Source organism: Pteropus vampyrus, unplaced genomic scaffold, assembly GCF_000151845.1.
Source record: "Pteropus vampyrus isolate Shadow unplaced genomic scaffold, Pvam_2.0 Scaffold358, whole genome shotgun sequence".
Classification (NCBI taxonomy): Eukaryota; Metazoa; Chordata; class Mammalia; order Chiroptera; family Pteropodidae; genus Pteropus; species Pteropus vampyrus.
Window position 1 is genome coordinate 717954 of NW_011889139.1, and position 21725 is coordinate 739678.

General features: G+C 36.0%; 1 protein-coding gene across 3 annotated transcripts in view; it reads left to right on the top strand.

The window, feature by feature from the left end:
* AP2B1 (adaptor related protein complex 2 beta 1 subunit) overlaps positions 1-21725 on the top strand; it is a 103935-nt gene that overhangs the window by 71139 nt on the left and 11071 nt on the right. For all 3 annotated transcript variants that reach the window (XM_011379348.2, XM_011379351.2, XM_011379349.2), the window contains 3 exons: positions 4702-4831; positions 20343-20427; positions 21333-21419. In XM_011379348.2, the coding sequence (XP_011377650.1) occupies positions 4702-4831; positions 20343-20427; positions 21333-21419 (302 nt within the window). The remainder of the gene's footprint in view (positions 1-4701; positions 4832-20342; positions 20428-21332; positions 21420-21725) is intronic.

A 21725-nucleotide genomic window follows, 5' to 3' on the forward strand; every position in this document is an offset into this window, starting at 1 on the left:
TTTTGTGCTATTCCATTTTTTAGATTTTCTTGTTTAGAGAATTGTGTTTATTTGTTTTTCATTGTCTATTTTTTGTATATACTATCTTTCTCTCCAATCTTTTCTTATCTATAAATATTACAGTATATATCTTGTGACTTTTTTTCCACCTATGATCACAACACTATTCTTTAATATCATCAAATATCCAATCAGTGGACTTTTACAGTCGTCTGTTTTTGTACAATTTGTTTTATCTGAACAGGGTCCCAGTAAGGTCCCCATACATGCTAATTTGTTAAGTGTCCTAAGTCTCTTTTAACCCATAGGTTCCTCTTCCTCTCTCTTTTTTCCTCGAAATTTATTTGTAGAAGAAATTAAGTCTTTTATCTGTGGAATTACCCACGATCTAGATTTGCCGATTATATCTGTATAGTAGAGACAGATCTGCAGGCTTGATCAGATTTAGACTTAATCTTCTGGCAAGAGTGCTTCATGGATGGTAGTGATCATTTTCTCTCATTTCTATTTTATATTATTTGCTTTTTCCCATTTTACTCTTAATGTCTCTTACTATGTGTTTACTATGGTGTCTCTTTTATTGTTCTTTGTAGCTCTATCTCTGTCATTATAATAATGCCTTTCTATAATTTTTTTTGTAAATGAAATCACCTAGTATGGAGTTTATTGCATCTGGATTCTTTTGCTTAGCATAATGCTGAGATGTGTCACTAGTTCATTCCATTTTTATTGCTGAGTAGTATTCCAGTGATGACTATACCACAATTTGTTTACCTTCTCACCAGTTGATAGAATTTGGGATTGTTTCCAATTTTATCTTTTATGACTAAAACTGCCGTGAATATTCATGTGCAAGTCTTTGCGTGAATATACATTTTCAGTTTTTCTGCGTAAATACTTGGCAATGGTATTACTGGATCATATGGTAAGTGTGAAAGTTCAGCTGTTCCATATCCTTACCAAATTAGGCATTCTTATAGATATACTTATAGTAGTATTTCATTTTAATTAGCATTTCCAAGAATGATTAATGATGTTGAACATTTTTTTTATCATAAGCTTATTGACCATTCTTATATCTTCTTTGGTGAAGTATCTGCTCAGATCTCACCCCTTTGATTGACTGTGTTATTATGAAGTAGTAAAAGTTCTTTATATATTCTGCATACAAATCCTTTGTCAGATATGTGTCTTGCAAATATTTTCTGCCAGTCTGTGGCTTGCCTTTATTTTCTTAACAAAGTCTTTCAAAAAAACAGTTTTATATAAATAAAATTTATTTTATGTTTTTTCACTTTATAACTTATGCTTTTTGTGTCCTATCTAGAAATCTTTGACCCATAGTTACAAATATTTTTTCTATGTTGTTTAATAGAAGTATTATATAAATTTAGCTTCTACATTTAACTTTTATAATCCATTTTGATATAATTTAAAAATATGGTGTAAAGTAAGAGTCAAAGTAAACTTTTTTCCCCTGATAAGTCTTGAAATCAGATAATATAAACTATCCAACTTTATTCTTTTTCAAGAATTGTTTTGGCTTGTATAGGTCTTTTACCTGCTGGGATTTTGATTGAGTACAGTGACTCATGTAGATCAAAATGGGGGAGAATTGATATCAGACAATATTGAGTCCTCTAATCCATCAGCATGTTCTATCTCTCCATTTACTTAGGTTGTCTTTAACTTCTCTCTGCAGTGTTTTATTATTCATCATGTACAGATCTTACACATCTTTTGGATTTAAATATTTTATAGTTCTGATGTTATAGTAAATAGCATTTTTTATTTTAATTTTTGATTGTTGCTAGTATATAGAAATAGAATTGAATTTTATATATTGAGCTTGTGTCTTGCAACTTTGTTAAACTCACTTATTCTAGTAGCCTTTTTGTAGATTTTTTTGGTTTTCTACATAGATAAATCATGTTATCTGTGAATAGAGACAGTTTTGTTTTTCTCTTTTCAGTCTTATGCCTTTCTTTTTCTTACCTAATTATACTAACTAGGATTGCCAGTGAATGGTTGTATAAATGTGATAAGAAGGGACATATTTGCCATGTTCTTATTCTATCAGGAAAGCATTTAGTCTTTCACCATTAAGTGCAGTGTTAGCTGTAGGTTTTTCATGGAGATTGAAGGCGTTCTTTCTGTTCCTAGTTTGCTTAGTTTTATGAGTGGGTATTAAATTTTGTCATATTCTTCTGCATTTAGTGAGATGATCCTTTGGTTCTTTTTTCATCTATTAATATGACAGATTACATTGATTTTTCAAATGTTACACCAGTCTTGTATTCCTGGGATAAATCCTATTTAGTCAGGATATGTTATCTTTTTCTGAATTGCTAGATTTGATTTGCTAAAATTTTGTTGAGTATTTTTACTTTTATGTTCATAATGTAGTTTAGTTTATTCTAACATAATTTATTTTATTATTATTATTATTATTATTATTTCTTTCCTGAGTTTTATTGGCTCTCCTTCACCTTCTCCTATTGTCTGGCCATCTCTCCCCCAGGTACTTCTTTTCACTGCTGTATGTCCTGTGGTAGCTGCAATTGCTTCATTAAGTGTATTTTCCCCTAATTTCATGTATAAATGTTTCATAATTGCATTTGTTTCAATGGAAAATTATTTTCAAGTATGTTTTGTTTGTTAATAAGGAAGTTATACTGCTGTTTTTCCACTTCTTAAGAATAGTGTCTTTGAATAGTATCTTCCATTTTTATACTTGTCTTTGAATGAGTTGGAATTTGCCAGGCTAGCTATCAGCAGGAGGTGTCTATAGGAGAGGAAGATGAGCCAGGGTAGTTTTTTAGGCTTCGATGTTCAAGAAGTCTCCTTCTTTTTCTGTGGTATAGACACACTCCTTTGCCTCTCAGAACCTGACTTGATTCAAGAAGACTTTATTTCTGCCCTGAGCTCCATGGATTCTTTTGCCATCTCTGCCTCCAAGGAGTACAGCCCTGTCTTTAAGGTGTTTGTTTCCCCCTTGGAAGGTGGTACTTTTTGAGCTCTGTCATCTCCATGCCCCCCCAGGGACTTTCTACCTTCTTTCTTCACCTCATCTCTGATGTCCTGTTTGATCTTAGTCCTACTCATAGCACTTTACACTTGGAATGGGGTTCTCTCTAAGACGGGATGTTTACTCTCAGCCTCTACTGCCACTGGTTTCCTCAGAACTCCCTGGGCCTCCCTGCTGTACCTCCAGAACTTCTCACCAGTTCTGCTCATCCTCATGTACTGTGGCCACACTTAAACATAATTTGAAGTTTGCAGCTTTTCTCTAACCTGTAGTTTTGCAGAATAGGAAGCTGTAGCTTTGTAAGGAATTTTTCCCTCCTTTGTTTCCTCTGTATCATTTCCAAGAAGAGCAATTAGAATATTTGGAACTGAGCTGCTACCATGTTTCTGTGCCAGTATTGACTACTGACAAGAGTTTGTTGATCATGAGAAAAAAATAAAAAACGCAGAGTGGTTTTTTTGACCTATAAATGTTACACCAAAATGAGTGATGTGTGTTCCTTGTAATTTCATTTATTATATTTAATACTCTAAAGCAGTGGTCTCCAACCTTTTTGGCACCAGAGATTGGTGCTCCTACGAGAATCTAATGCCTGATTATCTGAGGTGGAGCTGAGGCAGCGATCCTAGCTCTGGGGAGCGGCTGCAAATACAGATGAAGCTTCACTTGCTAGCCTGCCACTTACCTCCTGCTGTGAGGCCCGCTTCCTAACAGGTCATGGACTGGTACTGGTCCACAGCCTGGAGGTTGAGGACCCCTGCTCTAAAATATAGAGGAAAAGGAAAATGTTTCTTCTGCCATCTTACATCTCTTGAAGAGATATTACCTACATAAATTATATAGTTATAAATATTATATCCCTATCTTCCTTCCTGTGGAAGGGATTTGTGTATTTGTTACACCTGTAAGTCCACTTTTTTCCTTCCTGCTCCATCTCTTTGAAATTTTATTTTTTAGTTTCTCAAATGTAAAACATGGCTACTCTCCCTCATATGTTTTTGGGTTTTATGTAACTTTAGACTTAGGCTTTCTTCATCTCTTTACAATTCTTGTATTATTTATTATTGGACAGGTTTCTCTGAGAAGTCAAACTAATGGGTACTCATTGTCTGACTTATGCTTAGAAAGTGGTCAGATTTGGGTCTACAATTTAACCTAGTCATTTGGAGTGATTGAGTCAATCAATTCTGCTTTTCTTAGACTGGCTCCTTCCCAGTGATTGCATCCTATGCAAGTGAACGAAAAAGAAAGAAAATGAGTTACCAGTGAATTCTCTGGACCAATCAGGTTATTAAATTAGTGAAATAATACCAATTTATCATACTTTACAAGAAGGTTGTTCTTGTAAGAAAAGATGTATAAAAAAGATACTTACCAAACCTGTCCATCCTGGCATGATAAACATAAGAAACTTTCAGAGTTGAAACACTAGCAAAGCCATCCTATGCTTACAAATGTTTTCTCCCTTCTCTATTTTGTGGAAAACAGGTTATGTTGTAACCAGTGCTATAATAAATTAGAATTGAGTACCTTGGGTCCTGTTCTTCCTTCATTTAATATTATAGAAAAATTATGTTTCCTTCACATGGAGTAACAAGCCCTTGAAACTCAAAGACGTGGCTAAATCCTGCCTCCTGATTAACCTCTAGGATTTTTTTCATCCTCTCTCCTAGCTTTGGTGTCATCCCCAGCACTCCTCTGGCCATCCATACACCATTGATGCCAAACCAGAGCATTGATGTCTCCCTGCCTCTCAACACCTTGGGCCCAGTCATGAAGATGGAACCTCTGAATAACCTGCAGGTTAGAACTTTACTTCACTTGGGTACAAGTTGGTATCTTGCCAATTTTATTTCATTTGTATATAAAGCAGCCCCTCTCTCTTCTGCATATTAGATTTGGTTATGGAATAAGATTTGAAGTAACTCCATGGAGGAGAGTTTTATTTTTATTAAAAGAAAAAAATCATGCATTGACTTAGTTATTCATTCGTTTACTCAACAAACATTTAGAAACGTTTTTAAGATCTTAAGAACTTTTTTCTTAAGACTTATAGCAAATTTGAATGTCATTTACATAAAAATAGATCTCAGTAGAGAATTATTTGGAGGTTATCTTAAAACACACAACTATATATAGTTAGATTATCTGGATTTAAATATCCCCTATTAGCACATATTTATAAGTGCAGCAGATTCTTAGAGGAGCTCAGAACTTTGTCAAGTCTATATAGCCTCTTGATCTTGAAAATATTGAATTTTTTAGAATGCTTAAGTACTAGTTTAGAGTATTATTCACTTTTCATCTATTTTGAATTTCTCTTTGAAATTTAAGCCTTCTGGGGTTCCAACAACATGAAGGCAGAGTAGTAAGCTTGTGAGCTGAAGCTGTAGCAGCCTTGATGGGATATTATTACAGCTATAAGCCCTAGAAGTTTGGGGTTTCATGTTCACAAGAACAGGAGAGAGAGCCGGAGGCCAGCCTGAGATGGGAACTGTAACTGATCCCTGCATAGAGCCGAAACCCTGGAAAGGCAACTTTCCTGAAAAGGGAACTAGAAAAACATTTTCACTAGGGCAAGTGATGAAAAAGCTTCTCTCTGACTAGAGTTCTGGGCAGCCTCTTGTGAAAAATCTAGAGCCCAATATTCTGCTATCTGTGGCATAATATATGGGTATATAGTACAAATTTATACTGGCTGTAGGTGCAATATTCTCCAAATCGATACTAATGTAAAATTGGCCCGGGAGTGGTGAAACTAAACTTTAGGGCCCTCAGGACTCCCAACTGAAAAGAAAATCTCTACTGAAAACGAGCTCACAATTTAACAAAAATTTTTAAAAAGAGGAAAATATGCACTGAGAAGGATGGTCAGAAGACACAGCAAAGAGGAGGACTGGTATTACCCTCCTACCAAGAACTTGAAATGATAAGATAGTCTGAATGAGACTATGAAACATGTTTTAAATGATTAAAGAAAAATGCCAACCTTCCACTTTCCAGTGAAGAAAGGTGGGATCCCATTGCTTAATCTTCTGGAAATACCAATGTAAGATAACTAGTACTGATGGTGAGACATCAACAGTAAAATTACTTGGAATTAAAGCTAACATTCCTTGGTAGTTTAAATACCAACAAAACAAGCCTTTTTGCCAGTACGATAACTACCTTTTTGCTGCAGTAGTTGACTGCCTCTTTTTCAGAAAAGGGTGTAATGATTTAGAGTGAAGATAAGTGAGTCACAATATAACTTGGCTCAGACTAGAAGAACAAAACAAGGATTACTGTGCAGATGGAATTGGCTGTTACTATGATGAGAGTAATGTGTTAAGGGGCTTTTCCAGCACAGAATCCTTAAGTAAGTAACTAACTAACCCAAATCTACATCTGCTCCCTTTTTGTTGAAATCTAACCTCCACTTGGCCCACAGAGCCTCAAGCCTAATATTTGAGGACAGTCAGCATGAGTGCAAGAATGCTGTACTTTAGAAGTAGGAAAGGGAATTTGGGTCACAGAAACCAGGGCAAATTTTTTGCTCTTAAAAAAGAAACAGTAAATAAATGAATGTCAGTTTACTCTCCTATTTGCATTTTCATTTCATATTCAGTGAAATGAATATCCCAAGTAGGATCCCTCATAAGAGATGTTGAATCTTAGTCTAAACCCCTCCTTCAAAAGTATTGATATGGTATTAGAACTAGCAAATTTTCATTTTTACGAATCTGACATTATAAAAAGCAAACTTAAACATTTTCCATCTAAGAGGAATGTAATAAAGCATCTCAGCTCCACTAGGAAAAAAATTTCCATCTGTAGTCAACTGCTGATTCTCCAAGTTTTCCCCCATTCTCTTCTTTCAGGGATGTCATAATTATGGCATTAATCGGAATTTCCCAATGGAGAAGATAAGCAAAAACTTGACAAGAGAAAAACTTTTATTCCCTATTATCAGCTCTATTTAATGTCTCCTGGTGGAAGTTGAAACTAATGGCTAGCTTAAAGTGGTGGGTGGGTTACTTTAGATTTTCAGCTTCCATTCTGCCTAATTCACATCTTAACTTCAATGAGCTTAGGCCATAAATGAAACAAAAACCTTTTTTTTATTATCTCTAAATGAGTTTTCTCTGACTCTGATGTTCTTGTTTTTCATTTCATTTATGTTAGTTATTTAGAAATATTTTCCCAGTATACTTCTTCAAACTTGACACCTGGCAAGTGACTGCTTTTTTAAGTTGATGTCTACAAAAAGACAATAAAACCATGACATTACGTGTGTTCATCCCAGTCTTTGCACAGCTGCTTCGCTTCCTTTTTCACTGAGCCATAAACTCTCATGAGAACATTGATAGCAATGTTCTTTCAAGTTTTAATTTTATCAGAGTTATAAAAACACAGTTTAAAGAATTAACTAGTTCTATAGTTAAGAAAAACCCAGTTTCCAGCCTTCTCTTCCAAACGTGGTCCCAGTTTTTCCTTCTACATTTTATATTTACCTCTCTATCTGTAAATAACATGCTTGTATTGTAACTTCTAGATTTTTTCATCTTAAATATTTCTCTACATCTCCCTACTCACTTCCATTGTCTACATGGGTATTTCCTATCCTTTTTTCATGATAAAGCTGTCTTAGAATTTGCTTTAATCAGTGTTCAATGTTTACACTATTATGACGGTATATACTCTTTAAAGCTGAGCTATACATAGTAAAGTGTGATTTTTTCCCTCCAGAAAATTTTTTGTAAGTTACTGGTTAATACTTGTCTCTCTTCGTTTGCTTAATTTTTTTGTGTTAAAATTAACTATAATTTTAACTATAATTGTTTTAACTATTCAATCTTGAATTCCAGTGAGATCAGATTCTTCAAAACAGTCTATCAGTTTCACTTTCTTGGGATCCCCTCTGGAGTCTTTGATGACTTGCTCCCATCTGATCTGATTTCCTTGAATACCTGAGACATAGCAGCCATCCTGGTATCTCCCTTCATCCTCACTCTAGGGATTCATTCCCTTCACCTCTCTTCTGTGTCATTCTCCAATTGTATTTCTCTTCTCTTGGTTTATTCCCTCATTTTGATGAAAAACATCCTCCAATAACTTCCTGAGAACAAGAAGGTAGAGAATAAAGTTTCTGAGATGTCACATGGTTTAAAATGTCGTATTTATCATCACACTTGTTTGAAAGTTTCTGTGTAACATTCTAGGTTAGAAATCATTTTCCTCCTAGTCTGAAGTCATTCTGATTCTTGATCTTTTTCTGTGCCATGCTCTTTCTTAATGAAAGCTGTACAATCCTTTCTTTATCCCCCATGTTCCAAAATTTCGCAATGGTGTGCCTCAGTATGAGTCTCTTTTCACCTGTTGTGCTGGGTACTCATTGGGCTCTTTCAAAGTGGAAATTCATGTCCTTCAATTCTGGGAATTTTTTAAAAACTTCTGTGGTTTTCCCTTCATTTTCTCTTTCTATTTAAGTCTTGCCATTTTGACATTAACCCTCCTGGACCAGTACCTTTCTCCCCCTCCTACTTTCCATCTCTTTCTCCTTTTGTTTTGCTTTCTAAAAGCTTTTTATGGAAAAATTTTAGCAGTACAAAAGTAAACAGAACAGTGTAGTGAGTCCCTGTGTACTCATCATCCAGCTTCAGTAATTATCAATCTGTAGTTAATATTGTTTCATCTATACCCCTATCCGTATACTCCATATTATTTTGAAGCAAATCTCAGATATTTATACCATTTTAATTGTAAATATTTACTATATATATATTTAAAAACAGAAAGTCTCTTTTTAAAAACATAACCACAATAACTATCGAACACATTAGACAATAAGAATTTTTTAACATCAAATATCCAATGTTCAAGTTTTTCTTATCTCAGTATCTTAAACTTTTTTGTTTGTTTTTATTATTACTGTTTGAATCAGTAAAGTACACAATATGACAGGTTGATATATTTCCCTTTAGCTACACTGTTGAATATAAAAGCCACTAGCCACATGTGGCTATATAAATTGGAATTAATTAAAATTAAAAATTTAATTTCTTAAATTGCATTGGCCATATTTCAAATGCACATATGACTAGTAGTTACTAGATTGGACAGTACGGAGGTTGAATATGTCTATCATTGTGGAAAGATCAACACTGATCTATGGACTTCCCCTCTTTCTTTTTTTCTTTTTTTTTTTTAATCTTTGATTTTCAGTAGCTTGGCTATTCTGTACGTAAGTGTTTTCCTTGTATTCATCTGGCATAGGGTTCACTGAACTTCTTGGATCTATAAGTTGATAATTTCTCCTAAGTTTGGAAAAGTTTTACCATTATTTCTTCAAAGTTCTCCACTGTTATCTCTCTTTTCTACTTCCATAACTCCAATTACATATACGTTAGACCACTTGGTACTGTCTTTCAGGTCACTAAGGCTGTTTTTTCCTTTCTGTTTCAGGTCAGATAATTCCCATTGACCTGTCTTCAAGTATACTGACTCTTCTATAGGCTACAACCTTTTTTAAAAAATCCATTTAGTATAATTTTCATTTCAGATATTGTACTTTTACAGGATTTCCATTTGGTTCTTTACTAAAATTCCCCATCTGTTCTCTCAGGAAAACAACTGGAAAACTCTGTTTTACAGCCTACTCTTACTTTATCCCACCTCCTCCCTTTGGCCATCCATCCCTTGGGCCTGAGAATATGCTTACTGACCCTCAGGAAAAGTGACTAGTATAGGTATCTCAAACCGGCCCCGGAAACAGTGCTGTGGCTATGTAGGACATTCTGTGTGTTTTAGCTGGGCAGCCTCTTTGGCCCTGTGGATTATTCTATCCATGGGTTGCAGGGAGGTCAGAGGAGGAAAAGAGTATGGCCCTCTAAACCATGAGGCCCAGGTCAGGAGCTCCAGTTAATCCATCACTGAGGGCAGCTGAAATCCTCTATGTCAGCACTTTCTTTTTGGATTGGCTTAATTCGTCCAAAAATTGTCTTTGACTCTCTTGTAAAAGCTTTTTGCCAGCCTCCAGAGAGCTAAGTTAAGAAAGAGGGCTGGAGAGTCTAGCATTCAGTACGATTAAATTCACTTAATCCGCTATCCACCCCTCAGCCATGCCTGGTGCCCTCTTCAAAGTACCATCTATTTTATCTCTAAAAGAATCAATCTTTAGGTTTATGCAGGAGCTGAAGGGCTAAGGTAGTTTAGAATGGTGCTGGGGAGCTCTAGAACTCTAATATCATCTTAATCTTCTTCTCCTTAACATCTCCTCCCCTCATTTCCCCACCATACAGTTTCAGAGGTGCTATTAGTCTTAAACCTTTGAGAATTCTGTGATGTTATTGCTAATCTATCTGTTTTACAGTTACTAACATTTTGTTTCTGTTGTATTTTTTTTCTTCCCTATCTTTATGAATTTATGCCTTTAATTTTTTTTCTTTAATTATAGCAGAATTTTTTCCAGGAGAAAGCAAAATTTACATGTGATTTTCAATATATCTTTACCTGAAAGTCTGGTAGCATCTTTATAAAAATTCTTCTTTCCTTCCTTCTATACTACTTTATAATTAGGAGCCTTAGAGGTGAACCTATAGATAAGATTGGTCCTTTCCTGTATATGGTTTTTGTTATCTTTCTATCTACCTATCACCTCTAAACACTATATAAGTTGTTTAATAAGAGGATGAATATTAATTAGGAAAAAGAAATAATGTCTCGTTTTTCTTTAATTATCTCTTCTAAAACAAGGCAGTGTACATCAGATCTATTCATTTTACCTTTGAATGATTGGGGCAGAAAATGCTGAAATGCTGGCTGGAAAGGACACAATCTTACAGTCCTATTTTTTCATATATTTAAAATTTTTGTCAGCCAAATGGGTTTTTTTTTTTTTTTTTTTTTTGCCATTGTATGGCCCTAAGAAAATTCTGTCCTTTGCTACTCCTACATTGCAGTCCCAGCATGTGAGAAAATCAGTTGCAGATGGTGCCTGTCCCTGATATTTCATGTCTTACATATGTCCGTTCACACTCAGAAAGCCCACAGCTCTAGCTATTGTACCAGAAAAACTGGTAAATACTTCCAAATGGAAGACTTTCAGCAGCCAGCTGGGCATCTGCTGACTTCTTTTGACTGTCATGCAAGCCAAACAAGTTCAGTATTAAAGCCTCTTTTGGTCTTTCAAGATCCACAATTGAGGACTGTGCACTCTGGTTGCTTTTATGAGACCACATGCTGCTTGAATAGACGTTGAGCCCTTGAAGTGTTGGATCTTATGGGAGCTATAAGAGATTCCTAGGTCAGACAGCTAGATCCAGTGCTGAAAATAACCCCTGTAGACAAGACAGAACCTAAAGTATTCCATCAGCAGTGTGTAGGTAATGGAGTCTTGGTTATCAAAAATGAAAACATTTGACTGCCTAAGGAAAAAAAGGGAAAATTACTTTTTGTGATTGCTACTTCAAACTTGATGTATTTTTCTTGTCACATCAGGAGTGTAAACATATCCTTTAATCTCATCTGAGAAATAGAGTATCTTATATACTAATATGATACTCCTTTTCTTACTAAGTTGTCCTTATTGAGAACACTCTTCATCCTTTTTGTCAAGATATCAAGATTCTATTAGGCTATATCTTTTATCTTAATATAACCAGCACTCATCTCCTGGCTTCTGGGTCTATCTTTTAGGAATATGTCTGTTAGTAGCAACTGCCCTGCTTTTGAATAACCACACATAAGCAGTAGATAAGAATTCTGTCTTCTGATGGTCTATAAGCAGAATGGTCTAATGGAGCATAAATCTGGCCTCAGCAAGAGGAAACTGTTGTTCCTGAAACCCAGAATTCAGCTCTCAAAACTAAGAACAAGTGCATTATAAAAAAGGGCCTGTAAGATCAGATTACCCAAGTAACAAGCCCATGCTGCAAATCTTGAGTAAATGATAATGAATTTCACAAAGCACTCTAAAGTAGTAAAAGTTGTGTGTTTTCATCTATAAAAATCTCAGTCATCTTTATATCATGATAGTAAGCTAGGAGTTGTATGAGCATTGATTGGCATTTCAGCATCTACATGAATACTACTAATGATTTACTATCCTAAAATGGTCCATTTCATCTTTCTAAAACTCTGCTAGGAAGTTATTTATATTGAACTAAAGTATGTCTTTAAATTCTATCTGTAGATCCTGGCTTTACAGCTAGGGCTTTACAGACGTTTCTCTCTGAATCAAGGCTCATGAGACCTGAAAATCAGTCATGTGGGCCTATAATGAAAATATACTCAGTCTGAATTCATTTCTCCTTTTATTTCACTTTAGGAAAGCCTAAATTTATAGAAGGACATTTATTTGTATATTCTATATATAGATGTCAGTTTTATTCTAATTTTAAGAACAATCAGTTCAAAATAGAAGCACTGGTAAATGTACTCAGAATCAGTGACAGTTAAGAGACTAAGGAAAATATTATTTAATCATTTTTGGAAAGTATGTAAATGAGTGGCATTGTTATTGGTTTGGTGGCACTATTTCTTCCCAGGAACCATTGAAGGAGTTTGGAAGGCAGGTATTCCAAATATGAAAGCAAAATACTTCTCAGTTCCATAGCTCACTGTGTGTTCCTGATATCGATTTCTGTCTGCTCTGTTTAAGACCTGTTCCCCAGCAAAACTACCCAGAAACAGCATCTATGCACAGCGACCTGCTGATGTGCACAGTCATCTTTGCAGTCTCATGCCCTCCTTTTGTCCACATTAAGATTGATAATATAGATCAGCACATAGGCACACCTGTAAGCCTGTTTGATTTCTAACTTGCTGCTAACTAATCTGAAACTGTATGCTTATTATCTAGAACCCAGATTTGATTCTAAATCAGTTTTACTCCAGATTTTAAAAATGAATAATGTTCCTTCACTCTCATTACTGAAGTCTTTTTCTGTTGAGTTTCCATTGCGTCTTCTACCTCATGATAAACCAGACTGGGATGTGGAATATCTAATCAGTTTAACTGATAGGTTACTTGTTCTATCTTCACCATTTTGTGATCCAGAACAGTATACATTAAATGTGTTTTTAAGTTTAACAATAAGCCTTACACAGCAAACAGTTCATGTTATTAATGTAAATGGTATTCTAAGGTGCGACATCTACAAACGGGCACACCAGCCAGTCCTAGCAAGCTACACAAAGCTGTCATTAAAAGGAGAAAAAGAGATTGATAACTTTAGGTTTAGAGCCTATGCAGATCTAGCAAAACCCGTTTAAGTTAAGACCTTATGGTTTTGGGGATTTATCTGCCAGGCTGGCCGAAAGGCCTGTAAAAATATTACTGGCTGTTTCTAGCAACTGAAACTATATAGAGTAATTTTGTTGTAGGCTGCTGGAGCAAGAGATAATTTAGGGCTTGTAATAAAGGTTTCTGGATAGTAACTAGATTGGTCAATTTAGTATGGCAGGTGGATTCTCTATTGACAGGAAGAGAGCACATGTACATTTGCTGTAAGTTCCTGATTTATTTTTGCCTAACATATAACACTTTTTAAAAATGAGGAAGGTACCTGGAGTAGCTTCATGCTACTCCAGATATATTGCACACACATTCAGTATATCTTAGCATTATTTTCCCTGGTCTGGGTTCCTTGTGAGACACACAGATGCCAGTGACCCTCTCCACATAGTTATGCTCCTTTCAGAATTGTGACAGCTGCTTAATTCTTACGATACCATTGCCCTGTTATACTCAGGTTTACATCAGTCTGGAAGAACTTGCACTGATATTTTCTGTAAGCGGAAAAACCAAAATCTTGACAATGGTCTGCAGAGCCCTATGCGATCTACCCATTCCTTACCTCATTGACTCCATCTGCTGCTCCTTACTTACTCAGCTCTAGTCACACTGGCTTCCTTGCTGATCATCAAATGGGTTTGAAATGGAAGACCATATTTGAACCTAAAGATGGTAGCTATTTTTTGGTGTTGACTAGGAATGCAGAGCTACAGGTGGATTTAACTCTAGCAACTAGCAGAAAGAGCCACTTCTGCTTGAGTCTTAGATGACATATATCACACAGTTAGAGCCAGCACCATTAAAAACCTGTCACTCAGAGCCATTCCCCTAGGATCTGTTGACTAGGTGGTATGGTGCTTGAAAACACATCTGAATCATCATTCTTCAGAAAACTGGAAATAATTGATATCACTGCCTGGTCTCAGCTTGGACCAGCCTGCAAATAATCTTTCCAAAGGCTAAATGGAGAGGAGGAAAAAAGAAAAAAATATTCTTCAGAGACTTGAAAAGGTCACAAGTGACATCATGAAAGAGTAGATGATATACTCTCAAAGGTGAGCTGTATGCCACTTGCCTTGGTTTTTCTTATGGCAGTGTCTCCTGTGGTTATCTGTGGTGAGAGGCTGCATTTGCTGGAGTTCAGACTGAGTTCATCTCGTACCTTTTTATAGTACTTTTGAGTACACTGGAAGAAGGTTAGAATATTAATTTAGCCTGTTCGTCTCCAGCTGTGCCACCATAAAGAGGCTGCAGCTACTGCAGCAGCCTTCTTATACTATGGAAAGAAACTAATTGCTGGTTACAGGCTGAGGGTGACAGGCTGCTCTTTCCCCAGCAGCCACTGAAAGTAACTTTTAAAAATCATTATTATTATTATTAAGCATTTATAGCCTCCTTTTGTGTTTTTTAAATGCCTCAGAATCATTTCTATTTGTTCTTCCTGTTGATGTCTCTGAGAGGCAAGTTAATATTGTTATGGCCACATGTTGCACGTGACAGACCAGAGGAACAGAGGATTAGGCTATCTGCTACTTGGTACCATCTATGATCTGCTTTAGGCATCCTCAAAGCAGAAGCTGAGGTGTGTTTTCTGTTCCTTAGCTCTATGAACCCATTTCTTCCCTGCTTGCTTTTATTTGGTGTGTGAATATTATGGTTTTTCAACTTTTTGAACTTCAACTTAACATTAAGAAATATATTTTACACAGTATACACACCCAACACGTAAATAAAACTGAAACACTTTCAGGAACTATTACTTACTCTTCATGAGATGCACTATGGTGTTTGTTATTGTATTTTTTTTACACTAGTTTCAGCCCACTAAATTAATTTTAAGAGCCACCATTTGGTTGTGACCCACAGTTTTTAAAAATACACTGCTAGGAAGTGCTTGAAGCTGAAGAATACATGTGACACATTTTCCTGGAGCATGAGTTTTACTCAGGTAAAGGGAGAAACACATTAGAACATATAGATGTGTATAGACTGACATGCAACTTCAAAAAGATTTTGTTCTTACGGTGAGCTACTTCATGTTATACCCCTAATCCTGACCCTTCCTCCTACCTCCACCCCATTATATATGTCCTTACTTTCCTATTCTGTTAAGGGAAGTACACTAGGAAAAAAACTCGAGAAGTACTGTCCTTTTGGAAAATTTATACCAAATTCATGTTTTGACTAAACCTAAATGGTTGTTAGGAACTTTAAGTAGAATATTTTACAATCATTATTCTTACTGAGTACTTATTCCATGCCAGTTACTGTTCTAGAAGCTGAGAATAGAGTAGTGAACAAGATACAAAAATCTCTTCCTTCATTCAGCTTATATTTTCCTGGAGGTGGGGTACATGGCACGGGCATAGGCAATAAACCAACAGTTAAGTAAGATAGTATGTCAGATGAGGGCAGTGGAGAAAAATAAAGCAGAGATTGGGGTAAGGAGTCCTGAGGTTGGAGATTGGGTGGTATAATTTTATGAATACATTGGTCATAGAAAACCTACCTGAAAGGATAATATTTGATAAAAGCAAAGACCTAAAGGAGACTGGGAATGAATCATGCAGATTTCTGGAGAAAGAGAATTCCAGACAAAAAAAATAGCAAATGCAAAAAGCCATGAGAGAGGAACATGCCTGATATGTTCAAGGAACAACAGCACCTGTGGCTGACATGGAGACAGCAGTTACACATAACATAAGGGAGGTAATAGGCATCAGATTACAGGCAATTGTAACTTTGGCTTTTATTCTGAGTGAGGTAGGAAGTCATTGGAGGTTTGAGCAGAGAAATATTTATGAGCTGACCTACATTTTAAGATCCCTCTGGCTGCTGTGTTGAGAATAGACTGGGGAAGCTAGGTGCTGGGGGTGGTGGAGACAAGTGCAGAAGCAGGGAGACCATTTATAAAAGGCTTTGCACTGTTCCATTTACTGAGTTTAGAAAGACTGCAAGTTCTGTTTAAGGATGAGGAGGAGAGATCAATAATTTGGTTTTGGACATGTTCATTTGAGTTATTAGTTATCCAAGTAAAGATACTAAGTAGGCAGTTGGATGGATGGAGAATATATATACACATACATATATATACATACACACACACACACACACACACACACATATGTAAAATTGATTTCCCATAGACATACTAGGTATTGATGTTAAAACTCTTGGAAAATAGTTCTCCAACTTGTCTGGATTGTGTCTTCCTATTCTATACCTGTTGGAATAGTGAATTTCAAAAAAAGAAGGAACTCCCCTCCTCCCTCTGAAGGAATCAATATCATACTCTTTAAAGCTGACTCAGTTCTATTTAAAAGTAGCCACCATCTGGATTAGAACTGAACTGGCTTTAAACTGTGTTTTTCCCTTGATTCTTTTATGCCTTAACTCCTGGGGAGTGATAGGCATATTCTTGGAGAATCCGAATTCTTAGGTTGTGATTTACTACCTGTATTATTCTTCCTTAGCATATTGATATTATTTTAACTCAGTGATTTGAAGCTAAAAGAGCTCACATATCATCCCATCTCCCTACTCCCCATTCCTGCCTCACTGAGTATCAGTTTACCCAATGAGCAATGGTATTGTCGGGACTGTTATGCATATGAATGATTTGGAGGTAGGAAAAAAGGGTGAAAAACCAGTGTTTCTTTCCATTTTCTCAACATCTTCCCTTCAATTTCATGCAATAGATATTCATTGAGCCACTAGTATGCTAGTGAAAATGAGAGCCCCTGCACTCAAGGAGCTTATTGTATTAACAGTGAGGCAGATGTAAACATACAATTATTTTATGCTATAGTAGAACAGTATGCACTGGGTGCTTTGGGGAGGGATAAGAGCTTTCCTGAGAAATTCAAGGTTGAACTGACTCAAGATTAAAGAGATATTTTCCAGACAGCTAAAGGTTCAGGAGAAGAATGTATTAAGCAGAAAGAATAACGTAAAAAGGTACAGAACTGTGAGTTTCAGTGTTTGGGGAACAAGAAGTAATTTTGATACGGTTGATGTAGAGGAAATAGGTTAGATAGGTAGGCATGGGCCACCAGATCCAAGAGAACCATATATTTTTTAAATGAATGCAGTTCTAGCCAAGAGTAAAATTTAGAGAGCTGCAAAATGCAGATTTTGAAAAACTAATGTAAATGATATGAAACACTTCCTTCCAAAAAGTGACCAGTGTGCAATTGATCCTATAAAGAGATATTTTATCAAGGGCACAGTAGCAAGCAGAATCATTAAGCTAGCAGTCTGCTAATAAGCCTTTTTAAATCTTCTGATCTCTTTTTAGTATAGTAGTACTATATTTGAGCATGTGTAAGATTTCAGATAAGTCTAATGTGATTATCCTTAATTATGAAAAATTCTGAGTAAAACAGGTAAAACAGAAGATAGTGAAAGAAGAGGGCATTTTTCTTTAACAAACACTACTTATAGTACTTAATGTAAGCCAGGCACCATTCTAAGTGCTTTGCAGATATTAACTCATTATCCTTATAACAACTCATGCATTCAGTACTATTATTATCTCCATTCTACAGACAGGAAACTGAACTGAGTACTACTTACACAAAGTCACACAGCTAGTAAGTGACAGAGTCAAATTTTGAAATCAGGTTGTCTGGTCCAGTTCCCAAGTCCGTGTTCTGAACCACTGTGTCTGCTGCCTCTGATTGGGTGTCCAGCTTCTCAGAATTATCCTAGAACAGAAGTCCAAGAGTAGTTGGCAGGGTGCCTAAAACCCCTGAAATTGTATGTCAAAATGTTGCATGCACATTTTTCAGGAAGAGGGTCCATGGCTTTCATCTGTTTATTCAAAAGCTCTTCAAGGCAGAATGGTTTATTACTGCTAACCTAGGGGAGCGTTTCATGTCTGTTCCATTTAAAGGGCTCCGATTAGAATAAGAATTCCCTCAGAAAAACAATGTATGTATAAGCTGATTCAGACCTCTTAAGTAACATTGTTCTAAATTACTTGCTTATCTGGTTAATCTTCCTAGGAACTTTTTCCCAAAAATATATGCCAGATTCTAGATTTAGAGATCGTTATTCTTTAGTGTAGGATAGAGCCCTGGCATGGCATCCGTTTTGAAAAATCTCTCCAGAGTATTCTAAGTCTTTGATTAAGTACTTCCAGTATTATCCCCTGGAGGATAAGGATTATATTGTCTGTATTTTTCTTTATATCTCAAATGGTTAGGACATAGTAAACATTAATAAATATTTGAATGAATGGCACATTATGAAATATGACTTTAGTTTCAAAGATGATGGAAATGATAATCACTCTCATTTCACATAAGACTTTTATGTAACCCACAGTAGCCTATCCATGCCACCCTAGTTTTTCACTTCTAAATTCCCTTTAGAGAGCCTGGCACTCTTCAAGATCTTCTTGATGCCCTTATTTGAAATGAGTTCTCCTCTCATTGCTAAGTACCAGATTAATTAGAAAATACCTCTTTCCCAGAAGCCCACTCTGATATAAATCTTTAGAAGTAGTGCTCTAATACATTTAAAATAATGTCATAAGTCCCTTTTTTCCTGAGGTTGGTTTTTTCTGCTTACATTCACCATTCTCAAGCGTTTTGAGAATCCTGCTGTCTTGGCATTTTGGGCATTGATTATGTGATATGGTCAGAATCTCCTATGGGATTGATAATTGAAAAGTTAAAAACACAAGTTATAAGGAAAGTAATTTGATGGATTCTTCTGGGAGAGAGAACAGACTGTCAAGTAAACATAACCAAATTATGGAGGAAGATATAAAGGTATGGTTTAAGGTGAAGAAGATGGGTTGATAATAAATGAAAAACAACAACAACAACAAAACAGAAGTACTTTGGAAAGTGGCTATTGGGAGCTCATAGCCAGAGTTTTGATTAAGAGATAGATATGCTGTTGAAGTGTGGACATTTGTCCCAAAAGGAGGGTGGGGAGAGGGAGAATAGTGGTGCTAGATAGGCACTTTATATTCCCCTTTATTTACTTAGAGCACTGTGAAAGAAAAATAGACATTGTTACTGATTGTAGAACTTGCCCAGAGAAATGTTTTCCTCCAGGGTCCAAAGCATAAATAGGAAAGTCACTAGTGACAGGAACCAGTAGGAAGTGGTGGTTTAAAGCAATTCTCCTCCTACTCTCCCTTCCTACAGTATATGGTGCTTATAATCTGCCACAGTTTAATTTTGCTGTTTCTGAATATATATGCCAATCAGTATTGCCCCTGAATAAAAATACTTATCATAGCTTTTCAAAAAATATAAACAGCATGCTCTGAATAGAATAGGCCATGGCTGAATCATAGCCTACCTAAATCAGAAGCTTGTATTGTGAGAAGAAAACTCATTTTTTTTCTCTCACTCAAAGCCTTTTTCTTTCTTATAGTCATCAGATTTACCATTGTTTGACCCATGAGCTTTGCCCAACCATAAGACTTAGGTAATAAGATTTTACAAAAGAAACAACTTTAAAACCAGTATCTAAAAAAGATAAGGGGCAGTATGACCAGTTATCATGGAAAGGAAAGAAATCAAGGTTTAGGGTCAGAAGTTTGCATTTGATCCTGGTTCTTCTGTGTACTAGCAATGTGACCCTAGATCTTTCTGAACCTCAGTTCCTTGTCTGTAAAATGAGAGGGAAGTGACACCTACTTTGGAATAGTAATGGTGAGGATTCGAAATATTATTAATAGGTACTTAGTGGTAACAGCAGCTACTACTAATAACCATAGAAACAAAAAATAACAGTAGATTATTCCGAGTACAGATGTTATGCCTTGAATTCATCCCTCGTAGGGCTCCTCCTAGAGAGAGAGAGAGAGAGCATTGCAGGTCGTCACAGTTCTCTGACAGTAGAATGAGTAGGGATATTCTTTGCAATATATGGGCTGGCCTGTCTTGATTTGGGGAGTCATGCACTGTCTTAAAAGACGAAGGAAATAGGGTCATATATTTCTAGACACATAACTGTTCTTTCCTTCCTACCTGGCTCCCTATGATGTACTAATTTTTTTTGTTATTTTTCTGGCAGGTGGCTGTGAAAAACAATATTGATGTCTTCTACTTCAGCTGCCTCATCCCACTCAATGTGCTTTTTGTAGAAGATGGCAAAATGGGTAAGTACGTCCTCTTGTCCCTCTGCCAAATATATACCTTTGCCCTTCCTCTGAATGTTAGGCAGAGTAGAGCCCAGAAATACAAGTTATTTTGAGGATTAAAAAAATGGGGTAAGGTTATTCTAAAGCTCTAATAATTGCTAATTATTTATTTGCCTGAGTCACAGTTGGTTTTGTTTTGCTGTTGATCTCTAAATCACAATGCCAGTTATCTGTATAACCCTGTCACCCTGGCATATACAGAGTACAGGCATACCTTGTTTTATTGCACTTGACAGATACTACGTTTTTTTAGAAATTGAAGATTTGTGGCAATGCTGTGTCAGTCAAGCCTGTCAGTTTCATTTTCCCAACAGCATTTGCTCACTTGTGTCTCTGTCGCATATTCGTAATCTTGTAATAATTCACACTTTTTCATTATAATTCTAGTCATATGAAATAAACCACTAGTATTCCTCATGTAGTTGTTGACATTTCTGCCTTCTCTTACTTAATGAAACTACCATCTAATAAAACTAGTTTATATTGGTACATATTAAATTATATTGGCACGTAATTGATTTGGTTCTTATAATGGCTTTTCGGGTAGGCAGGACAGATGTAATTATATGTGATGAAATTAAGGATCAGAAAGGTTACACACTTACCCAAAGTTACCAACTAGGAAAACAATAGATCCAAAATTAACCCCTAGTTGTAAACTCTTTTTCTGGTGTATCCAGTGTTACTGATGAAGGATTAATTGACCTATAGTGTAGCACCTCTGCATTGCTAAGAATTGGCTCCAGTCCCAGTCTACTTCTGGCTGTATTACAAGAGCCGGCACTCCAAAGGAGAAATGGTGCAAGGCGTCAGAAATCCGAATATTATGCACATCCTTCCTTTCCTTCTCCTTCCCTATACAGAACGCCAGGTCTTCCTTGCAACATGGAAGGATATTCCCAATGAAAATGAACTTCAGTTTCAGATTAAAGAATGTCATTTAAATGCTGGTGAGTAATGACTGCATTTCATTTTTATCTTATTAAATCAAATTAGGTATTTGAAAATTATGTCTTTATTTACATCTACTTTGTTTATAGTGGGTATATGGTAGATATATTACTTAGCAAACTTCTCTTTAAAAACTTGGGATGTTTTGATATAGGTGCTAGATAACTTACAAGCCAACAGATGTAAGAAACAAACTAGAATGATTCCATCTTCCCAATTTTTCAGTAGTTGAACATGTGTCAGTTGTGTTATTTGAACATCCTGTGAGCATCAGGTGATCGAAATGGCATTAGAAGATGTGTACT